The sequence below is a fragment of the Ascaphus truei genome, chromosome 2, assembly GCF_040206685.1.
Source record: "Ascaphus truei isolate aAscTru1 chromosome 2, aAscTru1.hap1, whole genome shotgun sequence".
Lineage (NCBI taxonomy): Eukaryota > Metazoa > Chordata > Amphibia > Anura > Ascaphidae > Ascaphus > Ascaphus truei.
Genome location: NC_134484.1, coordinates 148,530,091 through 148,545,769, shown reverse-complemented (window position 1 = coordinate 148,545,769; position 15,679 = coordinate 148,530,091). Strand labels below are relative to the sequence as shown.

General features: G+C 41.3%; 1 protein-coding gene across 2 annotated transcripts in view; it reads right to left on the bottom strand.

The window, feature by feature from the left end:
• Positions 1-9,934: 9,934 nt before the first annotated feature.
• MC2R (melanocortin 2 receptor) overlaps positions 9,935-15,679 on the bottom strand; it is a 32,381-nt gene continuing 26,636 nt past the window's right edge. For both annotated transcript variants that reach the window (XM_075589044.1, XM_075589045.1), the window contains 2 exons: positions 12,832-12,903; positions 9,935-11,476 (listed from right to left, as the gene is read on the bottom strand). In XM_075589044.1, the coding sequence (XP_075445159.1) occupies positions 10,424-11,410 (987 nt within the window). In that variant the 5' untranslated portion in view covers positions 11,411-11,476; positions 12,832-12,903 and the 3' untranslated portion in view covers positions 9,935-10,423. The remainder of the gene's footprint in view (positions 11,477-12,831; positions 12,904-15,679) is intronic.

Genomic DNA, 15,679 nt, shown 5'->3' with positions numbered 1-15,679 from the left:
TGCTGTTATATCTTTTTCAAGCTTTACCTGTGAATATTCCTAAAAGCATCCTAGATTCGGTTCAATCTAAAATAATGAAGTTTATATGGGATCATAAACCTCCTTGGGTAGCTAAACACGTTTTATTTCGGAAAAATGGGGAGGGAGGATTAGGTTGTCCAGATATGCATAAATATTATTTAGCATCCCATTTAAGAACTCTTAGGTGGCGATTTACAAAGCAGTGATAAAATCAGTGCATTTGCGCCTGACTATGCATTTATTTATCACGCACTAAGACATGAGGCCAAAAATGGTATTCACAAAGAATGAACGCCATTTTTTAAAGGCTGATAAAAAAATGCTCTATCATCTGACATGTTTTGTCACGTGGTCACGTGGCGCGACCGATTTAAAAATGCCAGCAATAATGGCACCTGATGCCCCATACCAGGGCCTTTAACGCAGGAAGCAGGGGGTCCCTGAGGCAGAAATCAAATCAGTTCAGCTCAGGAGACCCCCTGCTCCCACACAATATTAGTAAAAATTACACTAAAGAAGCTTCATTACCTTAGCGACAGCCGCTAAGGCAATGAAGGGGTAAAGGTACAATAGCAAGTTATTGAGGGCAGAGGAGATGAGTGAAGGGGGTACTTGGCCTTCACTCACCCCGTCTGCCCCCACTAAACATTACAATATGTTCTACCCACCAATACACAACACACACACCCCCACATAAATTTATTTTTTATTTTTTTCTGCACAGGATGGATACCAGAGGCCAACAGGGGTCCTTGGGTGGTCCCCACAGGTGTCTGGGGACCCACGGGGTTCCGGGGTTCCTCGGTTGGTACCCGTGGTTTTCTGGGGGCCTTACAAGTGTACGGGGGGCCGCAGATAGTCACCGGGGGTGTCCAGGTGCCGCAAGGAGGTCCGGAAGTCCTTCCGATGGTCCCCACAGGTGTCCTGGGGTCTCCACTGGCCTGGAGGTGACACCAATAGGGACTCTGAGGCACGATGGCCCCTTCCCATACCTGAAGCCACGTAGCAGGAAGCACTGGTGAGAGCGGACTCACACTCACCGCTGCTGACTCTGGCGGTGGTGCAGCCGGCTGCGTATACTCCGTGGACGCCATCTTGGTGACATCATCTGCCATCGACAGTCTCGCGAAACCACTAGGCAGGCTCAAATTCGGCGGCGGCAATGACTTCACATCCGGTTGAACTGGAGGTTCGTCACCCACGGCGCACCGGACAAGGCCGCACCCTGCGCTTCCTCCAAGTAGTCCGCAATGGGACCCTGCAAAGCTGAAGGAGCAGGAACCTCACCAGACTGCAGGTAGACGACGTCCCCGGATTCCTCCGCAGGCAGGTTCGGAACATAGCTGACATCATTCGGAATTGCGCATCTCTGATGGACGCACCGGGACTGGAGTTTCGCTGGACACGGTAGGTGGTGGATGGGTTCTTCTCGTCAGGTTCAACCCGGCCGATGTCATCAGGAGCAGACACGGATGGGGACACCTCCACCAGGACGCGATCTGGGCGAGTCAGTCACCTGGGCGACCATACTTATAGAGCTCCCTTGCTCCGCGGTCACCTGGAGACTCACACCCGACACCCCTGGGGTAGTCCACTCACCCTCAGGAACCTAGATAAACATGGATCCCAGTCCTAGGAGCATCGGTACTTCGGAGCACGGGCCCACAGCAGACACTGCGGTGGTAGATCCCGCGGTGTAGAAGTCCTGGCAGGCAGTGGGCACTGGCACTGGACCTCTTGGGCATCCGGGCGCGATAAGGGCACATGAGCCTGTGTCGTCCGCAACAGGGATTTTAGTTGGAGTCGCACCGGTTGGTGTGGAGGCACTAGAATGCAGCACAGGCGGCTCTTCGGGCCCAGTGCTTGCAGGCCTTAGATAGTAGGTGCCACAGTATAGACACCATGATTTGAGGCCGACAATGCCTCCGGGTAGGTGACAGTGCACCTCCACCTGGTGCGACTCCCCCACGACACAGTACGTTGTGCCATTTAGGTGCGAGGGGGTTCCTAGGTCTTCGTGCATTATCCTGTCCCTGAATTCCATCCTTTCAAAGGAGGATTTATATAGGGCAGCACACTCCCCGGTATCAGGCCCTAGGGAGGTCACCCCTATAATAACATCTGCATGGGGGTCACACTCCCAGAGATAGCTAATCTTGGTGTGCCTCTCCCACAGCACAGTACGTCGTGCTAGTTAGTGAATGGGTGCCTAGGATCATGTTTCATACAATCCCCTAGGCCCCGCCTTTCAACAGGTGAGAACTTCTTTGAAGGTTCCTCTCTCCCCAGGGTTGCCTCAGGAAGAAAGTCCTTCTGAATAGAATAATGGGTTCCAAAGGGTCCCTGGAGTAGCATCAGGAGCCCTGGCCCCTCTCTGCACCATTGTCCCTTGCTGTTGTTACTGCTGCTTCAACAAAGTCCCTTTTAAACACTGCTGCATTGCTACAAAGTCTGAAAGCCTGTCATGATCTCACTAGCACCTCAAATTGTAGCACATGTACCCCACCCTCTAGGAGATACGTGTTGCGGCTAATAGCTGTTGTGGTGCGGCATACCTGTGAGGGTCAGGAGATCTGCGATGTCTGCATCGGCAAGGAGACCAGGACAGGCTTTTGGTAGTTCTTCATGGTGTCAGCGCCTCCAGTTATATTGGCTCCAGAGTCTTTTGGAGACAGTCTCCATTAAAACACACTCCATACATCCTCCCTGCCCAAAGACTGATATCCAGGCAGGAGTATGTAAAAGGGATGGTTTATTGCAGTCACTGCAGTTCTTTCTCATACAGCGGATGCAAGGGTTCAGAGGATCCAGGCCTCTGGATGTGCTTGCTCATGAGTCTGGAGCATCAGATCTTACAGGCCCAGTCAGCCATGAGGGCTGGCTGGCCTTTCTCACTCCATGCCAGGAGGAGAAACTCCCACTCCCTCTCCTATGGAAGGAGGAGAACAGATTGCCTAAATTTGGCACTGCCTCTCTGAGGAACCAGAAGGGGAGGGCTTGAGGTCTGTACCTATTCCTGATAGGCTATACACAGACCATAAGTCACCACCACACTTCAGTCACTCAGAGAGTAGTATGAGGGGGGTTCAAAAGCCCACATGGTAACCTGTCAGAGCCTAGACTGCGAAGGACGTATAATTACAGGGGGAAGAGACAGACAGAGTTGACTGTTACATTTACATTTTCCAAAAAGGTTTAAAGTGTGGACCCAATACCAAGGTGTAAATTTGAATGCTGAAATGGTTGACAAAGAAAATAATGAGTATCAGACCCTCTCAAATGCCTCTGACAGATTCACGCTTCCCCCCCTCTTCCCCTCCTTCCCCTCCCCACCCCTCCCCACCCCTCCTCCCCCTCCCTTTATGAGGTTATCAACACAGTATCTGAAATGGCAGATCTGCAGGTCCTGGTTGCATGTTTATATTTCCAAAAAGATTTATAAGGTGAACCCAATATAAAGATGTAAGGTTGAAAGTTGAAATGGTTGACAAGGAAAAAAATGAGACTCCGACCCTCCCTGACGACTCTGATACATCCACGCCCCTCCAACTCCTATCCCTTCCCATTCCTCCCCCCCCTCACCCCTCCCTAGTATAGCTAAGAATAAACACACTGAATTGGCAGATTCAAAGGTCTCTGATACATATTTGATCCCCAGAGACCCAAAAGGCCTAGGGATCGGGCAGCTCTGAGAATCTGCTTCTAAACCTATACCCCCTTTCCCTCCTCCCCTCCTCCTTCCTCCCTCCCCCCCCCCCACTCCCACCCCCCCTAACTCAACTTAACTCAAGTTCCCAGTTCCAACAAAACTCCAAAGTTAATACTGTTTATTAAAAAGTTGAAATGTTATCATGTTTCTGCAAAAATCTGTGTTTTTTATATAAGTTCAAGGAGGGTTCTCTGCCCTATCTTCTGGCGGCCACCTTGCTCTGTGACTGGGGATGTCTCCCAAGGGCATTTGGCCCATATACCTTATCACCACGGTGATTTAGGTTTCCATATTAGGGCTCTTAACAAGCCCATTCTCTCTTCCTCTCTTTCTCTTTCTTCCCAACCGTTCCTCCCTCTTCCTCCCCTTCCCTCTGCCCCCTCTATCCCGCCACTCCGCCTCTCCCAGCTCGATCGGACAAAACCAAAAGGCACCTAATCTACTTCCTACTAAAAAAATTGAAATATGCCAAGACCCCCACCCTGGGAAAGTGGACAGTCTCTATTTTCTCTTAACCAAAACAAAACCATGTCAAATGCAACCTCCATAAAACTAGTATCTCTCAATGTCAAGGATCTGAACACAATTAGGAAGAGGAGACTTGCACTTCAAGAATTTAAGAAAACAAAAGGAGATATATTGTTTATCCAGGAAACACATTTCAATACTCTTTCTCCACCCAATACATTTAAAATATATTCCCCCAGTCATACTATGCATCATTCTCCAGCAAAAAGAGAGGCGTTGCTATTTTAATTAGAAATAATGTCCCAGTCACTTTCAATAAGGTGGTTTCGGACCCAGAGGGTTGATACCTGATTGTTCAGGGATCACTTTCAGGGACTCCAGTCTCTCTCATCAATGTGTATGCCCCCAACGAGAACCAAATAACCTTGCTAACGGAAGTATTGGAATCTCTATATCAACAGTCCCTTTCTTCCTTGATAATAGCAGGAGACATGAACATGGTATGCTCCCCAGAACAGGACAAGTCTTCGACCCAAGGTAGCTCCCACTCAAGTCAAATAAAAAAAACGGACAAGAAATTTAAGGAGTTAATGAAAGACTTCTCTCTAGTAGATATATGGAGAGCACAGCATCAGGGTCAGCGGGACTATACATTTTTCTCAGCGCCACATCAGACCTACACTAGGATTGATTATTTTCTGGGTACCAAAAATATTCTGCGGGCATCCTCCCAGTCGAACATAGGCCCTATAACATGGTCTGACCATGCCCCCATTGATTTGTCTCTCTCTCCCCTTTATCAAAAACAGTGCATATAAATGGAAACTAAATTACTCTCTATTGAATTTTCCAGATATAGAGAGTACAATTAAATACAAATTATCCGAATTCTTTAAAATAAACAAGGACACTGTTTCAGCTCCCGCAATGTTGTGGGAAGCCCACAAAGCATCAATTAGAGGACATCTTATATCCATAGCCTCATATAGGAAAAAAACAATCTGAAACAATATAACGAACTCACAGATAAGATAGTCAAACTAGAACAACAACATAAAAATAACCCCTCAAAAAAACTTTATAAATTACTTGATAAAACAATAACAGAGCTTAAACAGTTCCAAGTGGATGAGATAGAGAGAGTACTAAAATGGACAAACCAATGGTACTATGACAAGGGTAATAAGGCCGACAGGTTGTTGGCAAATAAACTCAGAGGTATAAGAGTTAAATCTCAAATCTCCGATATTTGATCCAAATCAGGGCAAGTCACCTATAACGAAAAAAAAATAGCACAAGAATTTACACATTTTTACTCTAAATTGTATAACCTAGATTCGCCGAAAGGTGGTCCTACAATCACTGAGGCAATCTCACAATACCTTAAACAATGTAACTTGCCCATGTTATCTGAGGAGGAATCACAAGCACTAAATAAAAAAAAGTCCCAACAAGAACTATCAGAGGCGATTAAATCTCTGAAGGTGGCAAAAACATCAGGTCTGAATGGCTTTACTAACTTCTATTATAAAAAAATTCACGCAATCCTGTCCCCGTATATCCTTGATACATTTAACTCTTTTCTGGAAGGTTAACCAATCCCAACCTCCATGTTTATGGTCAACCTAGCCATCATTCATAAGGAGGGTAGAGACCCACTCCAATGTGGTAACTATAGACCAATACTATTAAGCCTAGATGCTAAAAACGCATTTGATAGAATAAAATGGTAATTTCTAGATCAAACTATGCTACAATTTGGATTTGTGGGTCCATTTCTGGAGGGAGTTCAAGCCATTTATCAGAAGCCCACAGCGTATGTCAAACTTCCAGGGGGAAACTCAGATCCAATTGTGATCAAAAATGGAACCAGGCAAGGCTGCCCCTTGTCTCCGCTTCTGTTCGCATTATCAATTGAACCACTAGCGGCTAAAATTAGGGAGGAGAACAATATACAAGGAATCCCCATTGATGGTATAAATTACAAGATCTCCCTGTTTGCGGAAGATATTATATTAACTCTAGCCTGCCCACTGACGTCCATTCTCAATCTCCAACATCTTTTAGATCAATTTGGCAAAGTTTCGGGCTACAAAATTAACAATGATAAATCTGAAGCCCTAAATTTTACCCTCCCAGCTTCATAAATTAAACAGCTACAATCAAATTTTAACTATAAATAGAGCTCCACCCATATCAAGTACCTAGGAATTAAGATTGCAAACTCATACGAATCCCTTTACAGCGTATATTCCCTCCCCTTTTTGACAAAAAGAAAAAAGATTTGCAAGCATGGAATAAATTCCAGATATCCTGAATAGGGAGAATTATCTCCACCAAAATGAATATTCTTCCAAGACTATTATATTATTTTCAAACCCTCCCGATAAATATTCCCCTGCCAGAGCTGAAAGATATACAAAGCTGGATATTTCAATTTATCTGGAAAGATAGAAGACCTAGAGTGGCGAGGTAGGTAATGCTAGCCTCAAGAGCAAGAGGAGGCATGGGAGTTCCAGATATTATTAAATATTATCAAGCGGCCTAACTAAAACAAGTTGTGGTCTGGAATAGTGACCCAACAACCTGCTGCTGGAAAGCAATTGAATCCTAATATGCGAGACCCTTATTTCTCACAGCGTCTCTGTGGTCCGAAGGGATCAAGGAAACTCTAGCAGGGAGGATTGACCTGTGATCGATGAGGTGCACGTTAAATATATGGACCAAAAACAAGGGGAAATATGCATTAGCGCCCTCCCCATCTCAACTTGCTCCTATTTTCAATAATCCGGAATTTCCTTCTGGATGCTCCAAAAGACAATTCAACCAATTTCAAAATTTGAATATCAAAATAGCTGCTGACCTGGTCGAACAGTGGAAGATCATGTCTTCCAGGAACTTCAAAACCAGTACCAAATGCAAGACCTCCATCTCTTCAAATTCCTTCAAATCAGACATTTCCTCACAACAATTTCTCATAACGCATGCTTCCCCATCTATCAAAATTTGAGACATATTGCAATAAAGGCACCTACCAGAGAGGCCTGATATCAGGAATGCACGTGGGAATAGAATTCAGTAAATGTTCTGGACCATAATTACATGCTAAAATGGGCTGAAGACCTCAATGTTGAGATAGATAGGGACTCAGAGGATATCTGGGAATAGGCAGTTAAAACTTCAATTTGCACAACAACAAAGGTAAATATATAGAAAATCTTATTTCAATGGTATCTAACTCCGAGTAGGCTGAGACAGGTTTTCCCTGCAACACCCGATTATATGTTGGAGAGGGTGCGGTCTAGGAGGAAATATGGCTCACATTTGGTGGACATGCCCGCTGATCCAGAATTTGTGGACTATGATCCAAAATATAATACTTGAAGTCACAAAACTGAGAATCCCTCTAGACCCGTTGACTTTTTTGTTGACTAAGCCAATACAAAACCTCGGCACCCATGAGGCGCCTGGTCACCCCTTCCAGAAGAACTGTCACTAAAAGAATAAATGAGGTAATGACCATGGAAAAACTAACAGCCCAACTAAAACAATCCACCATACAGTTTTACAAAACATGGGAGCCATGTATCCAGGGCTTTACTCTGAGGATATGGGCCTCAACATTCAAGAAATTCAAATTATCTTCTTTCCTTCTACTCTGACTCCAATATTGCAAAATCCAGAATTTACTCCGGCATTGGCAACTGATTTGTATGACCAATGGAAGTCTGGAGGGTGCCATAAAGTGTCCAATTTTTATTACCAGAATCAGATTAAATCTTTTTTGCAATGCAAATCTGATTTTGGTTTGGCAAAAAATAGTAGATTTCAATACTTTCAAATTAGACATTGGATATCACAACCAAAGATTAAGAAAGCTACAATACAAGAAACTACACTTTTCGAGGATATTATTACTCTTTCTTCATCTACTTCAGGTCTTACAGTATATCATAGTTCTACAATATACTTAGTCCCATCTATAGTAACATACAACCTAAGTACTTTTCCTCTTGGGAAAGAAATGTGAGGCATACAATTTCTGATACTCAATGGTCTGAAATCTGGTTTAGAGCATCTTCAGAATTCATTTGTACTCTTCATAGGGAAAATTCCTTTAAAGTTCTGTTTAGTTGGTATTTGGTACCTTCCAGATTAAAACAAATATATCCTATAGCCATAACAGTTCCATGGAAGGTTAATTTTTTCATATATGGTGGTCTTGCTCTAAAATACACACCTTTTGGATACAAGTTTTAGAAATCATAAAGAAAATAACTGGTTTAGTCTCCAGTTGGATCCTTTAGTGGTTTTGTTAGGTGCAGTAGATGTGGATAAAATGTATGTCCTTTAATCTAATTCCAGTTTTCTAATCACACATTTACTATTAGCCGTCAGATTGTGCATTGCTTCTAACTGGAAGAATGAATCTGCACCAAATATGACACAATGGTTGACTAGAGCATGGAGATGTGCTTTAGAGAGCATTACTTTTTCCTTATGTCAAAAACACTTTAAATTTGCAGATATCTGGTTTCTGTTCTTATCTTATTTGGAAATTCATAACTATCATAACGAGACCAGATGATGCTGGGAGTAATGGTATATACAAATATAGCTTGTTAGTTTCTCGTGCTGGCCTCAATGAATTCTGCACATATTGTAAACCCGTCCTGCGCCGCGACTTTGTCCTCAGCAGACTTCATGGCCCATCGTATTAATACAGCGGAGGTCCCTGCATTTGAATAACTTTGCGCCTATACTAATGTGATATCCAATCTAGTTCGTTGAGCATTTTGCAGTGATTGTGTGTTGTAGTTACATTGTAGGACAAAGCGGCATATTGAGTTGTAGGGGGTGTGTTGTTTGCGAAGGTGAGTTTTGGGTGCTCTACCATATACTATGTTTCAATAGTCTATAATTGGCATGTGCTGTGCAATGCGCTTTCTAACCAGCTGGCGTATGGAGGATTTGTTCCTATAAAATACACATAGTTTGGCATAGGTTTTGGATGTCAGATTATCAAAATGCAACCCAAATGTTAAATGGGAGTCAAACCATATGACCAGATATTTAAAACTAGTGACAGGGGCTATTATGATGTTAGAGTTGGTTCTGATATGTAGCTCTGTTTTTGATAGCTTTGGAGATTTTGCGTTCGTCCCAAATACCATAGTTACAGTTTTGATAGCATTAAAAAACTATTTGTTTTGGGAAATAGAGTATTCAAGGATTGAAAAATTAGATTGAAGGTCCAAGGTTAGGGAGGCTAGGGCTGTGTGCATATAGGATTGTCATCCTCATACCTGTGCATTGAAGCTGCCTTAAAAGCTCTAAATATATGAAGACTGACAAGAGTAGGGTCCGCAAAACAGAGCCTTGTGGGACCCCACTGGTGACATCCATGGCGTCTGAGTTAGAGCCCGAGATAGACACATATTGGGATCTAACTGATAGGTCGGAGGGAGACCAATTCAAATCATGTTCCCTTATTCCAGAGCACTGAAGCTTGTTTAACAATATAACATGATTTAACTTAGGGTGGGGGAAAAGCTGCTACATTAGATTTATATTATACTTCTTTATGATTGTAAAGAATTTTTTAGAAATAATATTTTTCCTACTGGGGTAGCATATTTATATAAATTGTATGCAACACATAGAATAAAAGTAACACCATTTTAGATTTTTCCTTCCTTTATTCAAAATGGTATTTATTTAACATCTGGAAAATATGCATGTATAGGAGGAAAAAATATTATCCAATATATACAGTAATAGAAATGCACAATGCAGAGTCTCCTGATGCAAAATACATATACTGCCTGGGTTGTTTAAAAGAACAGCATTATTACTATGGTGTGAATTTTGTTAAACGCCATTCCAATACATTTGATGCTTCAAACAACTTAAGCACAGAGAGTTAAGCTTGCTCAAGTTTCTGAAACATAACAAAAGTAACTGATCAATAATGAGCAGGATTATTTTTATTCATGTCTAAGGCACATGTACTGTACTGCATTTTTACATTAAAAAAGCATACAACATCAGATCCCAACATATACTGTACAAGTATGCTTTATTTCTCTAACCTATATTATTTAATATTTATAAGACAAATATTTTAAAGGTACAAGTATTTGCAGCATAATCTTGTGAAATAAGACAGCGTTTAAAGAAAATATTGAAGCTAATAATTGATATTCTGTTTTAAAATACCTTTTGCTAAATCATAGTTGTTAGTATATTACTTTTTAACCTTGACATCCAACAACACAGCATTTTCTTGAATGTGCTGCGCAATTCAGGACTTCGGAATGCATAAATTAATGGGTCAATGACAGAGTTGCACAAAATAAGTGTTCCATTAACATTAAGGATTGACATGTAACATGCACAATAAGGATTATGTGGGCAAAATACATATAAGAGAAGATGAAGGAAAAATGGGGACCAACAGCAAATAAATACCCCAAGTAAAATTGTCAGAGTAATAGCTCCCTTCATGTTTGCTCGCTGCTGTACTGAATTCCACTGTCTAGAAAGTGAGGCTATTTTTTTGGCATGTGATCGAGCAAGAAGAAACATGTGGATGTAAAGGCACACAATAAAAACCAATAACAAAAGGAACATAACAGTGAAACATAAAATTGTGGCTGTGTCATGAAAAAAGATAATGATAGCTATTCCACTTCCACCACAAAAAGTCCAAATTCCAGCCAAAATAACTGTAGCTCTTCTTAGAGTCATAATGGTATGGTATTGTAGGGCATGGAAGATGGTAATATATCTATCAGCTGCAATAGCAGACAGACTAAATATTGACCCAAGTAAAGATAATGCAAAAATCCAGTCCATGACATCATCCATCTTTTTCTCAAATGGCCCTTTACGCTCCAGATATCCTATGTTGGACAAAATGATCATGATGGTCTCCAGAATTTTGTATAGGCTGCCCAACATATCTGAAACAGCCAAGCTACAAATAAAAAAATACATAGGCAAATGAAGGTTTTTATTTTTGATTACGGCCAAGAGTACCAGAAGGTTTTCCAAAACACCGACAGCTGAAATAGTGAAGAACACTTCTTCTGGAACATTAACACTTGAACAGTTTGTTCTATTTGCAGAAAGAACTGTAGTATTCTTAAATGAAGGACCGATACTCTGCCCCAGTTGTCTCAGGATTTCAGATGTTCTGTCTATCTTCATTTTTTCAAGTTTGTGAGCTTGAAACAGTTTTGTACTTACGTTTTCCTTTGACAAGACAATATTTTTCTGCAAAAAAACAGAAACATATTAAAATGTATAGCACTATGAGTTGCTTCCCATTATAAATTTATTTGACAAGGAATAGGTTTCCTAGTATTTAAATATAAGCAGAGTACATGGCTATAATTTAATGTTGCACTGACAACAATTTGTTATATAAATATGCCTCAAACATACTGTAGGAATAAGCCAAGCATGGGTAAGACTACCGACAATTCCTCACACTACAATATAAACAGTGTAGAAATTATACTACAGTATACATATCCTGATAAAGTCACATCACGTGACGAAATGCGTCAGGACGTTACGTTGGACATGCTGACGTCATCCGAGTGTGTCTGTGGGTCCACGAGGAAGCAAATACACGCTATCCCGCGCTGCTACCCAGCGATCTCTGGTCATTTGCCCCGCGGTGTGAAGCCAGGCATCCCACCCTTTTTGTGCTTATTGCGTGCAGTGAGGAGCCGCTAGATACAGCCTGCTATCTGGCACCCTTGCAGTGGTGTTCTGGAGTGTTCCCACATTATCTGGGACATTTGCAGTATAAGGACTATCTTTCAGTATCCAGCAATCTCCGACTGGGGACTACCTGTGTACTGGTTACCTAACCCGCTGTATACTCCAACCGGTGACGTCACAACAATAGAGATTTATCTGTAACATGCCCTTTTAAGTCTGTTCTCTTGTGGGTGCATGTCCAAGAGAGTTCTCTTCTTTTTTGTTTTATTACATTTATTATTACAGTATCATGCTATGAAGCTTGACACACACACACACACACACACACACACACACACACACACACACACACACACACACACACACACACACACACACACACACACACACACACACACACACACACACTGTATGCTGTATACATGTACTGTATGTATACCTCAATACTGTATGTACAGTATATGTAGACGTGTTTCGTTTTCTTAGAGAGCCATTTAATATACTGTACTAAATAAAACCGTATATAATATGAAATTGTGTTTGTATATTGACATTTTAATAAAACACAAGAATTTCATTTTAAAATTAAACATGTGTTTACAAGTCTTTAAAACATTTAATCAGTGGATCAATGTGTTGGTCCACCCAATGACCTTTATCAATATGTGCAGACCAACATATTGATACACTGCATACATATCTATGCAAGATTCAGTGGTGTTGCTGGGCATCTGCCCTCTTTACAGACACAATACAAAGATGCATAATATTAATAAACTTAATTGCAATCGCATATTCACAGCGGTTATTGGAAGAGCCATGCCCTTCCAAAAGACTATCCTGACACTACTCAAAAGCTCTCCTGTTTCTCAGCCCCAGCCATGCCATCTTCTTAGTACCTGGGGATTAAACTCCCTCTCTTCCGCCTCAAGACTTAGCAGCAGAAGCAACCGTGTGGGCTGTTATTACTGCTGCAAAACAGAAACATACAAAGTAAACGTAAGTAAAGGTCTAAAAACAAATATATTATTTACAGAACAAATACATGACAATATATTTATAATTACAGGTCAGACAGCACATCTTAAAAAGTAGGAGAGTTTGTAAAATAGTTATAATATAGGATGAGAACATCTTGCGGCAGTTAGGATAAAGGAGACCAGCCGCTTCATGGGTGCCCACAGGTTTTCTACTGCTTAGCCAACAGAAAAGTCAACGGTCTAGAGGGATTTTTAATTCTAAGACTTCTAGTATTATATTTTGGACCATAGTCCAGAAATTCTGGATCAGTGGACATGTCCACCAAATGTGAGCCATGTCTCCACCTAGACCGCACCCTCTCCAACATATATTGGGTTTTCCAGGGATGATCTGGCTCAGCTTACTAGGAGTTAGATAACATTGAAATAAGATTTTGCATATATTTTCCTTTGTTATTGTGCAAATTGAAGTTTTAGCTGCCAATTTCCAGATATCCTCCCAGTCGTCCCTATCTATCTCAACATTGAGTTCTTCAGCCCATTTTAGCATGTAGTTATGATCTGGAGTATTTACTGACGACTCTATTCTCATGTATATCCCTGATGTAAGGCCTCTCTGGTAGGTACCTTTTTTACAGTATGTTTCACATTTTGATAGATTTGGGAAGCTTGCTTTATGAGAAATCGAAGTGAGGAAATGTCTAATTTGGAGAAATTTGAAAAGATGGAGATCCTGCATTTGATATTTGGTTTGAAGTTCATGGAAAGACACAATCTTCCCCTTCTCCACCAGATCCGCTGCTATTTTGATATTTAGATTTTGAAATTTGGTCAATTGTTTTTGGGAACAACCAGGAGGGAACTCTGGGTTATTAAAAATAGGGGTAAGGAGAGATAGGGTGGATGTTAGTGCATGTTTCCCCTTATTTTTGGACCATATATTCCATGTGCACCTCATCGATCTCAAAACAAACCTCCCTGCTAGCGTCTACCTGATCCCTGAGGACCAAAGAGCAGCTGTGAGAGATAGGGGTCTCACTTAGTAAGCTTCAATTGCTAACCAGCACCAAGTTGTTGGGTCATTATTCCATACAACTACTTGTTTTAATTGGCTGCATGATAATATTTAATAATATCTGGAACTTCCAAGCCCCCTCTTACTCCTGAGGCTAGCATTGCAGACCTTGCCACTCACGGTCTTTTATCATTCAATATAAATTGAAATATCCGGCTTTGTATATTTTTCAGCTCGGGCGGGAGAATACTTATCAGGAAGGTTTGGAAATAATATAGTTGTCTTGGGGAAATGTTCATTTTAGTGGATATAATTCTCCCTATCCAGGATATCTGGAGTTTATTCCATGCTTGCAAATCTTTTTTAATTTTGTCAAAAAGGGGAGGGAAATTAAACTGGTAGAGGGATTTGTTTGAGTTTGCAATCTTAATTCCTAGGTACTTAATATGGGTGGAGCTCCATTTATAGTTAACATTCAATTGTAATTGTTTCATTTCTGAAGCTGGGAGAGTTAAATGGGCTTTAGATTAATCGTTGTTAATTTTGGAGCCCGAGACTTTGCTAAATTGATTAAAAAGAAGTTGGAGATTGGGAAGGGACGTTAGTGGGCTGGCTAGAGATAATATTACATCGTCCGCAAATAGGGAAATCTTATCATTTATTCCATCAATGGGGATTCCTTGTATATTGTTGTCCTCCCTAATTTTAGTCGCTAGGGGTTCGATTGATAATGCGAAGAGAAGCGGAGACAAGGGGCAGCCCTGCCTGGTTCCATTTTTTATCATAATTGGATCCGAGCTTCCCCCTGGAAGTTTGACATACGCTAAGGGCTTCTGGTAAAAGCTTGAATGCCCTCAAGAAATGGGCCCCCAAATCCAAATTTTAGAATAATTTGATCTAGAAATGACCATTTTATTTTAGAGTCTAGGCTTAATAGTATAGCCTTTGTTCCGCTGAGGTGCACGTGGTCAATGATATTTATGATCTTTTGGCTATTGTCTGAGGCCTGGCTACCAGAAACAAAACCTACTTGATCGATGTGTATTAGACGTGGTAGAATTGGGTTCAACCTGTTCGCCAGATCTGTATTAAGTAAGGATATTAGTCTATTGTTACCACATTAAAGTGGGTCTCTACCCTCCTTATGAATGATGGCTAGGTTGGCCATAGACATGGAGGTTGGTAAAGCCATCCGTACCTGGTGTTTTGACTACCTTCAGAGATTTAATCGCCTCTGATAGTTCTTCTTTGGAAATGTTCTTATTTAGTGATTGTGATTCCTCCTCAGATAACACAAACAAATTACATTGTTTTAGGTATTGTGAGATTGCCTCGGTGCTTGTAGGGACCCCTTTTGGTGAATCTAGGTTATACAATTTTGAGTAAAAATGTGTAAATTCTTGTGCTATTTCTTTTTCGTTATAGGTGACTTGCCTTGATTTGGATCCAATCGCACAGATTTGAGATTTAACTCTTATACCTCTGAGTTTGTTTGCTAAGAACCTGTCGGCCTTATTACCCTTGTCATACTATCATTGGTTTGTCCATTTTAGTGCTCTCTCTACCTCTTCCAGTTGGAGCTGTTATAAGCTCTGTTCTTGTTTTATCAAGTAATTTATAAAGTTTCTTTGAGGGGTTATTTTTATGTTGTTGTTCTAATTTGACTATCTTGTCTGTGAGTTCTTTATATTGTTTCAGCTTGTTTTTTTTTTCCTGTATGAGGCTATGGATATAAGATTGTCTTTAATTGTT